The 14542-nt window shown below is 37.8% G+C and overlaps 1 protein-coding gene across 1 annotated transcript in view; it reads left to right on the top strand.

Annotated features, from left to right (window-relative positions):
- ADAM23 (ADAM metallopeptidase domain 23) overlaps nt 1-14542 on the top strand; it is a 162859-nt gene that overhangs the window by 121761 nt on the left and 26556 nt on the right. The window contains 7 exon segments of the mRNA XM_089916472.1: nt 1161-1260; nt 4608-4679; nt 5274-5363; nt 6672-6752; nt 11707-11757; nt 12447-12510; nt 13778-13883. Coding sequence (XP_089772598.1) covers nt 1161-1260; nt 4608-4679; nt 5274-5363; nt 6672-6752; nt 11707-11757; nt 12447-12510; nt 13778-13883 — 564 coding nt within the window.

Below are 14542 nucleotides of genomic sequence, written 5' to 3'. Positions count from 1 at the left end.
CTGTCAACAATGGTAGATTTTACCTACTTCCATACACTACCCTCATACATAGGGAAATATAAATCTATTGGATCACATCCTAGAATAAGTGACCTAATACTCTCAAATCAAGTACTATGACAAATATGTCCAAGGAATCAATGTGTATGACTCAGTTTAACCTTGACCATACGTATAATATTCCCCTATGTGCTGACACAGTGATAGTAATTTGATTAACTCAGAAAGAGGTTCACTATATTCCTGCAAAATCATGAATATTACCAAATAGTATTTGAATTTGAGAATAAGGAGCTATTACCTAATTCTAATTCAGAAGGCGCTTACCCTAATTCTGTTTTGACTGTGTGTATATACACATAAAAACATGTATAGTCTAACACATCTCTTTAGGGTTTCCTTGTTTACCTCAATTGTGTCGCTGAAGCCTGCAATACATAATCTTTAATCAGTTGACCCTCACAACTTCCTTCTCCAAAGTAAAATCTAGTAGGTTCCCAAGTTCCTTTTATTCAGGACAGAGGCCAAAAACCCCCCAAAAAACCCTGCTTATCTTTACTGAGACAGAGCGAATAAAAGTGACTACATTTTTTTTTTAACATCTTTATTGGAGTATAATTGCTTTACAATGGTGTGTTAGTTTCTGCTGTATAACAAAGTGAATCAGCTATACATATACATATATCCCCATATCTCCTCCCTCTTGCGTCTCCCTCCCACCCTCCCTATCCCACCCCTCTAGGTGGTCACAAAGCACTGAGCTGATCTCCCTGTGCTATGCGGCTGCTTCCCACTAGCTACCTATTTTACATTTGGTAGTGTATATATGTCAGTGCTAGTAACCACATTTTAATATACAGCCTAGATGAAGTTTGGGGATGAACTTTTCAAAAACTCTTTCAAGCCTGAGCACAAAGGGGCCTGACTGCTAAGGAGATTGTAACCTAGCCCCCAAATCTGTGATTTTCTTTGAATTTCTATTTTTACAGACTCTACCACACATACTTACTTAGCAGTTTGAACATAAGTGCCTTGTCAAAGTTTGTGTAGAATCATCTGGATCCAGAGTGATGATTTTATCTAATTCAGGGGTTTTAATTTTCTTCTCTGATGACTGCTTTTGGTAAATTTTTTACATAATTGATTCTTTATTTCCTCAGGGTATCCCATTCCAGAAAGTTCTCAAAGTGCAGCATTTTGGAGTACAGAGACTTTTTACACAGAGGGGGTGGAGCCTGTCTTTTCAACAGGCCAACAAAGGTTAGTAATTTAGAAAGTGTAATTATTTCTCCAATTTTTTTACAATGGAATTATGCCAAATATCAGATACTTGGCTTGGAAAGCAGGTTTCTTTCCGATCAGATTAATATTTAGTTATAAAAGACTTTATCACGTTAAAGATTAAGTCTCGTTTAAATGAATTACAAGACCATAGTTTTACTGTTCTGAAGCTCTGGTGTTTCGGTGCCAGCTGTACCTCCTCTTGGCCCTCCCCTCCAAAAAACAAACAGACAGTCCTTCAATTAAAATATCTTTGAAATGTTCTTGTTGGTGTCTTCATTTGCTGCTAAGAGATAGTGGGTTAGATTAAGATACATTACTTTAGCCCATTTCTCTGACAAAAATTCTTTTTCCCCTTGACATTTTCTCTAGGGGTATAACTAATTTCTAGGCTTTTCTTACTTTCTTTTTTTTTTTGGCAGGGGGCGGTATGTGTGGTCCATTCTCCCAGACAGAAAGCATTACTAATATCAGCCAGCCAAAAAATGACCCAAAGTATTTATGGACCCCATAAATACAGGCATATATATATATACATATATGTATATATATATATACATATATGTATATATATATGAAGAGATATATATATCTTTACTTGGGAAGGTCCACATTGTCAATTGGCATTTCATTAAAATTTATATACACAATGTCATATTCTCTTATCAGCAATTCCTTAATTCAAAAATTCTGAAAATTGGAAGTATATTTTATGAGTTTGCAGAAAACATAGTGGACGGTACAACTTATCCTGAACTGAAAATCTTTATTTATCCCTCATAGTGTAAGTATTCTTAAGTCTTACTGCACAAATGTTACTGCACAAATGTTAATGTGTTTGATTATAGGGTGTATACCAGACCCCTCAGGGCTGTTATATAGAACAGGGTAAATGCATCATACTTTTCTAAAATCCAGCAAAGCCAGAATTCTTAAACTCACAGGCTATAGAGCTTTTGGATACGGGACTGTCGACCAATAACATGTTTAGAAACGAAGTTGCTTAACAGGCAAACGGACAGGATTGATGAGAATTAGCAGACGGCATAGACATTCTAACATTGCACATTTCATATTTCTTTTTAAGATACTACATCATAAGTCAAATATAATCCATTGCTGTACAAAATGTTTAATAACTCTGCAAATTGAGAGAGCAGTGAAATCATGTTAGCCTTTTTTAAAAAAAATCAGTGTCTGATATCGATAACTGTCAGAATAATTTATTCCTATCCCCATAATTAAGTGATACTGCTAAGTTAAGGATGATACTTTGATGCCTGACAGCTGTATAAAATCTCAGTAAGGCTGCAGAAAAAGAAACAGGAATTTTAAAGTGATCTTGCATCATGAAACTCAGCTCCCTGCTTTTCATGGCATCGATCTCAATGCAACAGAAATCTGAAAGCTTCAGAGTGTTTAAAATGGGTGCAGTTAGTAATAATGAATTAATGTGAGCTGTTGACATTTCTGAATTGCAAAGTACATGGCTAATTTTACCTGCCTTGCAGCTCACCAGCTAATTATAAGCATCATGCCTGAGGAAACAACACTGAGTTGTTTGAAAATACTAAGATCTCTAGTGTGTGTATAAGGATCCATCATTAGATTTCTGAAATTGCCTGTGAGTAGAAAGCAACTTATTCGGATAATGTGGAAACTAAATAAAAATACACATACATCTTCAATTTTAAAAATTAGTAAACATGGAATTTTTTTTTCTTTCTTTTTTTTTTTTTTTTTTGTGGTACGCGGGCCTCTCACTGTTGTGGCCTCTCCCATTGTGGAGCACAGGCTCTGGACGCGCAGGCTCAGCAGCCATGGCTCACAGGCCCAGCCGCTCCGTGGCATGTGGGATCTTCCTGGACCGGGGCACGAACCCGTGTCCCCTGCATCGGCAGGCGGACTCTCAACCACTGCGCCACCAGGGAAGCCCTGAAATTCTTTCTTTTTAAACAACATATATAGAAAAATTTTTAAAAAGCTGCTATGGATTACAGTGGAATAATTTATATGTATGTGTGAAAGAACTGACTTTCTTCCAAGTGTTGTAGTCAGTGGATACACGTATGCAGGTTTTATGTGTTATTTTCACATTATCTAAGTGCATCTTTTCTGTGCTCTGGGAACCTTCTCAACTGCCATGTTTGCCATATGGTTTGTGATAGTGACCTGTCCCAGGATGGAAGAAGAGTCCTAAGAATGAAATCGAACAGTGGGTTACATGGGAGTCCTGATACAAAGCACTACTCATGTTCCAGTCTGCCTTTCCCTTTTCCATTTTCTCCTCCCTGTTGATCAAAATATCACGGAGATGAGGACTGTTGATTTTAGTCTTTGGATTTTCCCATGGGGAAGTCCCACCCAAGTATCGTGGAAAACTTCCTTGCTCCTTATAGCAATTTTCCTTTCCTGGAAGTGGAAGGAGGATCAGATCTTTCTTTGGTGGACTCAGGGGAGGGCAGCTGTTCCTTGGGTGTGTGCTGCTGTCTCTCATATATATGGCTCTGAGCATTTGGGTTGGGATGTCCTTTTCTAATCTTCACCTGAGTATAGTAGATATACACAGAAAAATCTTGCCCCAGGTGATGGGAAATAGGAGTGTTTCTTATAAATAACCAGCTGCCTCAGCAACTGGTCTGTAATACAGTTTATTTGGCAAAAGCAAGTTCATAGCACCAGTAGGGTGGATTATTCTAGAAATTTGACTCTACCATTGCTCCAGGAATGATTGAGAAATTTCTATACATCTGTGCCTATGTCTGCACATTTACTTAATATGATTCAGACAGTGCAGATTTCTTTTCACTGAGAGTGATGGGCATGGATTTCCAGCAACAGTTTTTTCCCCTGAGTTTATTTGCATTTACTTGATGGCATATATCAGATTTAGCTGTGAATGAAGCATTTTTATCTTCTTGACAGTTTTTATATCTTCTCAGCTGCCTGGTTATAAGTCAACAAATTAGGTATCTGTGAGTCTTATTAGCATGCATTTTAGCTCCATTAGCAAATACGAAAGTGATCTATTCCTCTTGACAGCTTATTTCTCTGAAAAGTAGCTCTGATGGTAGAGGTCATCTCTGGAGCCCACTACCGGAGAATCCTCCAAGAGATAATACCCCATTTAGAATATGTTTTTTAGAAGTGTTATTAATAAATTAAGTGATTCTCACACAGACACATTTGTAAGATGCCATAACAACAGATCACAGAAGAATACCACATGATAGCTGATTATAAGGCCATGTGTGTAGCCTGATTGGAGTGTTGATTTTCTGTGATGAATTAACATGGTTTCCCTTTATCTTTCTAATCTCTTTCAGCTATTTGAGCCCACAGAATGTGGAAATGGATATGTGGAAGCTGGGGAGGAGTGTGATTGTGGAATCCATGTGGTAGGTATAAGAGATCTTTTCTACCTTCAGCACATCTACCCAGAGTGCAGAAGAATAGCGTTAGTGGGAAGTCTGCCCCATCATTCATTGTGGTCTTAGTGCCTTTATTCTGAGCTCTCTCATCAATGCTTAATCCTAGCTCAGACACGTTAGAATTAATCATTGGCTCTGTCTGAAGAAACCTAATGGATTCTTCTAATCAAATTCGTATCTCTTAAAAATTCATAGCTCATATTCATCTCAGACAAGTTTTACTAACTCATGAAAATTCTTTCTGTGTTGTATATTAGTTTTGTCTTTGTAAAACTAGATTGAGTATTAAGAATACAACAGAGCTAACCTAGGGTTGGGTGCCTGCTAAAAAATAAGCTTACTTTTTGGTAGAGAAGCCCCTTCTTAGAAGATCGTACTTTGCTGAGAAGTATAGCCGGAAGGAATCTATCATTGCTTAAAGTGGTTCATTCTTTCCTAAAAGATTTGCTTACTATTATATACATCTCCTCACATGGATTACGCATAAGTTACATGTGGACAGCATGTTGAATGACCAGTGGGTAGGTTTCCTCACTTACTCACGTGAAGTGTTTTCTCTAGGAATGCTATGGATTGTGCTGTAAGAAATGCTCTCTCTCCAATGGGGCCCACTGCAGCGACGGGCCCTGCTGTAATAATACCTCATGTCTTGTGAGTTCTCTGACAGTTTCATCTTTCTTATCGTTGACATATTAGCCAAATATCTCAATGTGTACATTGAGTATTTGTACAACTTGTCACAGACTTGTTGATCGACACTGTACATATTAGCCTGGCGATTTTGTAGAATCAATAAATCTATCCAAATTCTGTGGGTTACAACGATTATCTTTACTATGATTCACTACCAACCATTCTATTCTCTGGTACCTCCCTAAGAAAATATATCTATAATCCTTCCAAAATAAACATTGAGAATTGCTCTACTACCATGAGTGAAAACCAAATTAAATAGTTGAATAGAAGAGGGGCAATTCTTGTGGTCTTTTTCTAATAAGCCCTACTTATAACCTTTTTCTTTAAAACACATCCTAATTTATTTTAGACCCTGAGCAGAAAACCTAGTGCTCATGTTTTTACATTTGATATTTAAAATCACTTATAAAGGCAAGAAAGCTAGATAAGGAGGTAATATATGTATGTATGTATGTATGTTTATATGTGTATATGCACAACTTGTGTATGTGTGGACACACAGTTACTTCCATCTTTAGAGACCTCTGGTTAATTTTTTAAAAAAACGTTTTTTAAATTTTCCTTTTTCTCATCTATAAAATCTCTAATATCCTTTAAAACCATAAAAGTATACGATTTAATTTTATCCAACACCAAAGGGATTATGCATGTGGTAATCTAGGCGATTCTAGCTTAGTTTGTACTTGCTTATGTCCCCAACCGGATTATAATTGCTTGAAGATGATGGACTCTTTCCTTCATCTTTTACCCACCCACCACCCAGAGAAACAAAATGCCTTGTATTCAGTAGGCATTCACTGGCATCACTGAAGGAAATTCATATGAATTAATTGAAATCTGCCTGTGTATATTTAGCTAAAGCAAGACTAATATCCAAGCTAGTTGGTAAATCAGCGCAGGTTGGGTGTGCATATCAGTCTTCAGAGAGATCCTAAATATTTATGTTTTAGTGTTCTGTTCTTTTGTCTTAAGCCACACCAGTGTTTCTTCTTTGCATAATTGTCATCGCAATGTTTCCCAAAAATAATACTCTGAGATAGTGGATTTTGAAATCTGAACATGTAATGCCTTGGTTAATGATCCATGTTTACTACACAGGGTGGCATTTGGGTATTATCTTTATCCTGGAACTATCTTGCTGATTCATAAAAAGAGTCTGGCGGTGGTTATGAAAGGATGTCATGATTGTTGGTGAATATAAGAATGTTAACTCTTTGAAATATTAATTAATACTGGTTCCTAATATTGAGTTTTGATTTGCAGTTTCAGCCGCGAGGGTATGAATGTCGGGATGCTGTGAATGGGTGTGATATTACCGAATACTGCACTGGAGACTCTGGCCAGGTATGGCAAACTGAGTTTTAGGTAATGCATCTTACTTGCAAATACATATTGTAAAGCTTTCAGTTTGCATTACGTGTGTGAATATGATTTGGTTCTTTTGTTTTTGTTTTGTTTTGCTCTGTTTTCTAGTAATTTCTAGCTCCTCCCATGCCTTTATTTTAGGAACGTTTATTGTGGTTTTTTGGACCTAAAAAATCTCTTTTCTTCAAAATTTCCCCTTCGTAATTAGTTCCCTTTATATTGCTTATATCCAACGAATTGATTTTTCTTTCCTGGTCCCCACGTCTAAAACAGTACCCTCACACTGATGAAGCTATTTTCAAGCATTTTTAAGCCACAAAACCCTTTCTTTTTTTTCTTGCATCTTTATTGGAGTATAATTGCTTTACAATGGTGTGTTAGTTTCTGCTGTATAACAAAGTGAATCAGCTGTACGTGTACATATATCCCCATATCTCCTCCCTCTTGCATCTCCCTCCCACCCTCCTTATCCCACCCCTCTAGGTGGTCACAAAGCACCGAGCGGATCTCCCTGTGCTATGCGGCTGCTTCCCACTAGCTATCTGTTTTACATTTGGTGGTGTATATATGTCCATGCCACTCTCGCACTTCGTCCCAGCTTACCAACAAAATTTTGGATGGAAGCCCAAGGTAGAAATCTGGGAAGAGTAGCACTGCTGTGGTTGAAATGGGATTGGGAGCAGAAGTCTCCCTTCCTGAGCTCTGTCACCGTCTCGCTCCAATTTTGAAGCCCTGGCTTCATGGCCCGCACACTTTGGCATGATCTTCTTCACATTAAAATTATCACATTATCATTAAGGTTGCCTTCCGGCATTCCTTCTTTAATTTTTACATTTTTAAACATTTATCTCATGTTGTTTTATGTCTTTATTTGTCATTCAAATGATCATTTGTGGAGCCCCTGCTCTGTGACAAGCACTGCTGTGAATGCTGGGATATGGGAGGAATTGAAATAGAAAAGTCCTTGCTCTTATGGGGCTTGCATTCTGCTGGATGGAGAAAGGCAAATAAATGAAAAAAACCCCAGTGAGTACAGAAGCATGGCTTCTTCAAGAGGTGGAATGAAAGCAGGGATAGCTGGGGAATAGTGGAAACAATTCAGAGAGGAAGTCGGGAATCAGGCAGGGAGGGGCTTGGTAAGAATTTTTGACTTCATTCTACCTTCATTTCTTTCTAACGTTATTTCAAGAGCATTTACCCATGCTGTGACACGGTTTTTATAGATATCCTCTTTACATTTGCATGAAAGTCTGCCATGTGGATTTACCAGTAACTTCCACATCCGGTGGTGGTGGATATTTAGATTGTTGGCAGTATTTCATTATTATGATTAATACGGTCGTGAATCTCTATGCATTTTTAAGAGTGTTTCTTGTTTGGAGTTAGCACCTTAGGACAAGTTCTCAGGAGTGGAGCTACCTATTGCCAGGTAGGGCTTCTGATAGAGTACAGTTAGAAGCCAAAATATCATTTTTGCTATTGCAAATAGCCAAGTTGAAAGCCATAGCTTAGTGTGAGGGCTAAATGGGCCTCTTTATAGATCCCAGACTCAGGCTATAGCAACACGTTATTGACAAAATTGGGCCTGGAATGACCTGTCGGTGCAGAGCCAGCCCTTGCCTTGTATGCCATGGAGGAGCAATAGAGAGAGAATGATTTATGTGAGTAGGCAGGAGAAGGATGGCAGGACCGGGCCAGAAGGCCAAGTTACTCAAGTTTATCAAATCAGCCAGCCAACTAACCCAACCGTTCACTCTACCTGCCTGGAGAATCGAGTACAGGAGCAGAGAGTAACTGGAGTTACACTGAGTTCCCCTCCCTGGAAGGAAACGTGAGGAGAGGAAAACAAAGGTTCCTAATTAACCTTTTTGAAGGTTTTGATATGTATCATCTGAGGCTCGATTCAAGTGGATATGGTACAAAGGAATGGTACAGTGAACTCTATCCAGGCTGTTATTCTTCTGTGATTTTTATGCATATCTGTTTTTATATATAAATATGTAAATAGGTTTCTCTGCAATTTTTAAATAATATAGTGGCAGAATGTAAGAATTGTGGATTCAGTGTTTTATGACAAGTGTACTGACATTCTTGATATACTGTTTCGCTGAGTTATATTTTTAGTTTTGTAGAATAATGCTATTTTTATACCCATCATATATGGTTTTGGTTCTGTGTGTTCAGTTCTTTTAAAAGTATAGTTTTTTCATTTCAACCTTTAACTCTTGAATTGCCGTAGACTTTACAATAAAGATATTTTTTTAAAGATGTGGGGAATGTGTTTTGTTAGTACTATGAAATATGTCATCAAAATGGGAGTATAGCACAATTCAAAATAAGTACATTTAAAGGCTATTGCACTGTGAAAGCCGGCCTCAACTGGACCTTCCTGCACAGCATAAAACTGGGGGCTCAAATGGCATTTAGAGACCGAATCCAGAGCTCTGCTCACAGGCAGAATAAAGTACACAGATTTATGGTCCCTCTGCTTTAAATATCTCCAGACAACTAGAGACATCCATAATTTCCTTTGTTGAACATTTCAGTGATAAGCAAGTGGCTTTTATTAGCCTAAACGAAAAATAGATTGATTAGAAATCTTCTTCCATGTAGCTGTGACAGTTTATAACAAGAGCTTTTTTTTTCTAGTGACTCCTACTAGTTTTTTCCTCTTGAAACATCGCAAAAGTCAAATATGAAAATTGTTTAGCCCCTGATATACCTATTCTAGTAGCAACATTTCTTTTGCATTTTTGTCCAGCGTGGTTGTTTTCATCTTGGAGTAAGTGAATAATTAATGTTAGTTGATTAATAAGAAAATGATGGTGTTTTGAGTGGATATGGATGAAAGAGGCCCAGGGATCTCTGTTTCTGGGCAGTTGGTCCAGTAAACCAGCTTCTCATGCTGATAATTACATCTTCTGAAGAGTTACCATTAGGTTGAATGAAAGCTTGTATGAGAGTCAGTTGTTCTTTAGAAAGATGTAGAACCAAAGCATTTAATCTCAATGTGTTCCTTCATAAGTTACTGCTTCTTCGCACTTCTAAATTAGTTCTGTTACCTTTCTGTAGTGACCATGATAAACACCTTGGTGTTGCAGAATAGAATAACTTAATCGTATCTGTGTGGGTCATTTATTTATTTTCTCAGTCAGCCAATAGTCATTGAGCACCATCTCAGTTATAATTGAGCCAGTTTTGTTCTAGGTGCTGGGGAGGCAGCAGGGACAGAAAATCCCTGCCTGCATGGTGCTCGCATTAGGATGCAGACAAAAGACAAGCAAATATGTAAAATACACGGATCCTCCGTTGGTGATACATGTTATGGAGAAGAAAAAAAATAGGGAATGGGGAACAGAGGATGCCAGCATGGGGAAGGAGGTTACGGTTTTGAAGAGCATGGTTAGAGAAGGCTTCTCTGAGATGCTGATAGTTGAGCAACGTCCTAAAAAAGGTGAGAAAGCAAGCCCGGCAGAAATCTGGGGGAAAGATTGGAGGAAGAGCAAGGACAAAGGCCGTGGGGTGGCAGCATGGCTGGTACATTCACGTAGAGTCAGGTATTTATGGCAGAGAGTAGGAATGAGGTCAGAGAGATGAAGGTGAGGATGGGGCCGGCACAGGAGCCGATCATGATGAACTTGGAAGGCCAGTGAGTAGATGGGGAAGCCATCAACAGAGGAGCCAGTCTTGCTGAAACAGTCTTCACTGCCAGTCTTGCTGAAACAGAGGAGCAACATGAGGTGGTTTAGGTTTTTCAAAGGACACTCTGGTGGCTCTATAGCCTATAAGGAGAGTAGAGTGGAAGCAGGGGAATCAGTTGGAGGCTGTTGCATAATCAGAGAGATGAGAGATGGTGGTGAGAGATGGTGGTGGTGTGGACCTGGCATTAGCGGTGGAAATGGAGAAAAGTCAGATTGCAATTATATTTTAAAGGTAGAAGCTACCAAGATTTGTTAATGGAAGAAAAAGAGAGGAACATAGGATGACTCCATGGTTTTGACCTTGAACAGTTGGAAGAGTGGGACTGTCATTTACTGAGAAGGTGAAAACTAAGGGAGGACCTCAGTGGGTATTGCTATGTTTCTTATTCACTTGCCACACCCATGTATTTTTTTTTCCCTTTTTGTATTTGTTTTGAATGCTATAGCAGAGCCTTGACTTAATTTTTTTAGCTCTCTTAAATGTGGTAAATGAGACGCACAGAAAGTAAAAATTTTAATTTACTCAGGGTAATGTTGGGGGAAAATGAAATTTTCCTTATTTTTCCTTACAAAAAATGATTTGATAAATAGACCTGGAAAAAGAAAGAACTGTCACATCATGATTGTTCTAGTAACAAATCTGTAGTTCAACAGGTCAGAAATGTAATGGAGATACAGCACTTATATTGAGTTGAAGGGCAGTGTATTTCTTCTTTCTCAGTAATGTGGCCTAGAGGTGAGCGTCATGGGTGTCACATGCAAATTTGACATTTTCACAGGGCTGAGCGAAGTCTTGTAAATTAGTTCCTGAACGTGTCCACTCCTGCATAACAGGCTGATTTGTTCCCTTCATTATCCATTTTAATCCCTTCTACTTTTAACTCCACAGGCAAGTGAACGTAAATTATTATTTTAGCCCATCTCATGGAAAACGGAGAAACATAAAAAGCACCCACTGTATGGACCTAATTGATTGATTCATTTTTACCAATAATTGCAGAATAAATTTGGATAACCTACTCAAAGAGTTACTCATGTTTTCCTAATTATAGAGTCACCATGCTTGCATTTTTAAAATACTTATCATAACTTTTACTGATATGAATGATCTGTAGCACACAACTCACAATAATAAAATCGTGCTTACTTTTTTTTGCATTTTAATATATTGTACACATAATCTGAATATACTTCACATGCTGAGTGTTAACTAAAAAGGTTATATTTTTCAGTGCCCACCAAATCTTCATAAGCAAGATGGATATGCATGCAATCAAAATCAGGTATGCTGGGCTCTAGGTTTTAAATGGGATTTTATAAAAAGATTAGATTTCAAGGTGTTTTTTTGATAAATGTAATTTTGATAGGGAATTGCAATTCAAACAACAGTAAATTATTGCAGTGGTCTTCTAATTCAGAGTTGCTTTATGTCGTATAAAATACAAATATGTTATATTTATCTCTGGGTACAAACTGTCCAGATTGAGGGTGAGGAAAAAAATGTAATGGCTGAAGAATTAGAAATCTAATTTATTGAGTTGTGACTATCTTTTAATCATTTCAGCCTGTCTCTGATGGAAAAATATGGTAATCTGTTGTAATGTGGGTTTTTTTTTTTTTTCCTGAAGCTATGTTATATCCTAACCATTCACGTGCAAAAAAAGCTAAAAATCATATTGGTATCACCCAACGAAATGTCTCAATTTTTTTCCATAAAATTAAAAAATTTAGACAGTTAGTTGGATTTGAAGAGCTGTACTATGAGGTATGTTTTGTGTTTTAAATTTTAACTGTCATTCTTATGCTTCTCTTAAGATGTTTATGGTTTTTATTTTCACTGTGAAAGTATTAGGGTACCGAAGGAAAAAGAAAACAAGTTTGTCTGAAACAATGAAAAGGAGACCTTGCAGTGAGAGTTTTGGGGAAAATGGAACTGGCTGCATGTGCCTCATAACATATGTTCTGTCCTCAGGGCCGCTGCTACAACGGGGAGTGCAAGACACGGGATAACCAGTGTCAGTACATCTGGGGAACAAGTAGGTCATGTTTCCTGCTTGCTGGTCACACACAGGTTTCTCTTAATATTCTTCACTGCCAGTCTTGCTGAAAGAGATATACAGCTTGGGGTGATTAAAAAACAAACAAACAAACAAACAACTAGAAAAGGCTGAAGAGAATGGTGAATCTTAGTCACAAAACCACAGCAAACAACTGCTAATGTTGGGGACTTGTCACCTGAACCAAAAAGTGCCAATCAGTGATTGTGGCTGTGACAGAAGGGATGCTACACCCACCTGCAAAGACTGGGTTGAGTGCAGTGGTCATGCTTATTATCCAGCCACTGGCTGATTTTCTTTGTACCTTGGATTTAACATTCACCCCCTCAAGTTAGCTTTCTGTTCTTTTACCCTAGGATAGAACCAGACTTTTGTTGTTGTTTTTTTAAATTCTATAATTGATTATCTCAGCTTGAAGTGAAGAAACACAAGTACTTTTTGAGATGCAGACAGATAGAGATTCGGGTACATGGTCGTGCTTCTCAGTACATTCCCTACATGTCAGTACACATATTCTCTTCTTGACATTTGTAGTGCCTCGCCAGTGAACTTCAGTTCATGAGGGCCAGGCCGGAAGAGAGAGAAATGGCTCTGCCTTGCTGGCAGAGGCTGGGTCACCCACCAGGAAAAGAAAGCACGCAAAAGGAGACTAGGACCCATGCACAAGTGATTTCAGTGTTTGGCAAATGTCATTTAACTGAAAGATTTACTTTCAGTGCTTCAGTTTTGACAAGGGAAAGATAATAGAGGCATTTTTGTCTTTTAAAAAGGTTTAAATATCAAAATCCATGTGCCAATGTAAAATCTCAATGAGCTCAGACTTTCTAATGCCTACTGATATTAATAGAAAGCAGGATTAGGAGTGATAGTAGTTTTCTCTGTGTCACTTCACTACTTCCTGCTGATGATCTACCTCCCACCCTCAAGCCCACCAAGAATTGGGAATAAATTTGTCTCCCAAGTTAAAAAGAATGGTGTGTTGGAGCTGTCCTGTCTTAGCTTATAAGAGCCATTGGTTAAATTTTCAGGAATTTTAGAAGCCAGTTGACATCATAGTCTTAGTTTGAAATTAGCCATGTATTACACTGTGGAAATTTACACTATGGAAATTGGCAAGTGCTACAAATTAGGAATTTTTTTTCCTTTTTCTGAAACACCAGTTATTGAAATATTTACTGGCACCCTCCCAGTTACGGATAGCAAAGAGAACTAAAATTAATTCTCTTTTCTTGCTCATCTCCAAAAGAGGCTTCGGGGTCTGACAAATTCTGTTATGAAAAGCTGAATACAGAAGGCACAGAGAAAGGCAACTGCGGGAAGGATGGAGACCGATGGATCCAGTGCAGCAAACAGTGAGTGGTCAGCTCTGGGAGTATAGTGAGTGGACTTGGAAACCCTGGTCCAAATGTAAAATGAGCACAAAATAAATGTTACTGATTTTTTAATAAATATTCGACTACTTAGAATTTTAAAGTATGGATTTTAAAAATACGTTAGTATAGCTAGAGGCAAATGGCTATGAACTAAACTATTTCTGTGGTACAGACTCACACCATTTCTGTAAAATTCAGAAAAGTTCTTGCATGCTGTATTTTACTTGAAGCTTGTTTTGAAGAGATACTTTGCCAAGGTATTTTAAGTTAATAGTGGGTTTTAATTCTCTACTTTTGCTAGCAGAAAAGGCCTATGAATGTACTAGTATACATGGAATTCTACAAGCAAAAGATATAGCCTGTATATATAATTTGAGGGACCATTTAAAGTGAAGTAATATATATACTTAATTATTTCTCGAATGTAACACCATTTGATTTAATTAAACATCTAATGTCTGTATTAGAGTTTTGTTTTCCCTTCTAAAAAGTAGCTAGTCAGTGCATATTGGAGGCATCTTTACTCAGGAAGTGAGATACTTTCAGAGCACGTTGGTAGTATTTTCCCTTGATTTGGTGAGGAAAGTTAAAATTGTGATTTAATAGTTTATTAAGGTTAACTCAATGACTTGGATCTA

This window comes from Delphinapterus leucas, chromosome 8 (genome assembly GCF_059928025.1).
Source record: "Delphinapterus leucas isolate spDelLeu-1000000601 "Yukka" chromosome 8, BTC_Dleu_Yukka2, whole genome shotgun sequence".
NCBI classification, from domain to species: domain Eukaryota; kingdom Metazoa; phylum Chordata; class Mammalia; order Artiodactyla; family Monodontidae; genus Delphinapterus; species Delphinapterus leucas.
The sequence above is the reverse complement of the archived record's forward strand: the minus strand, read 5'-3'. Positions and strand labels throughout refer to the sequence as shown.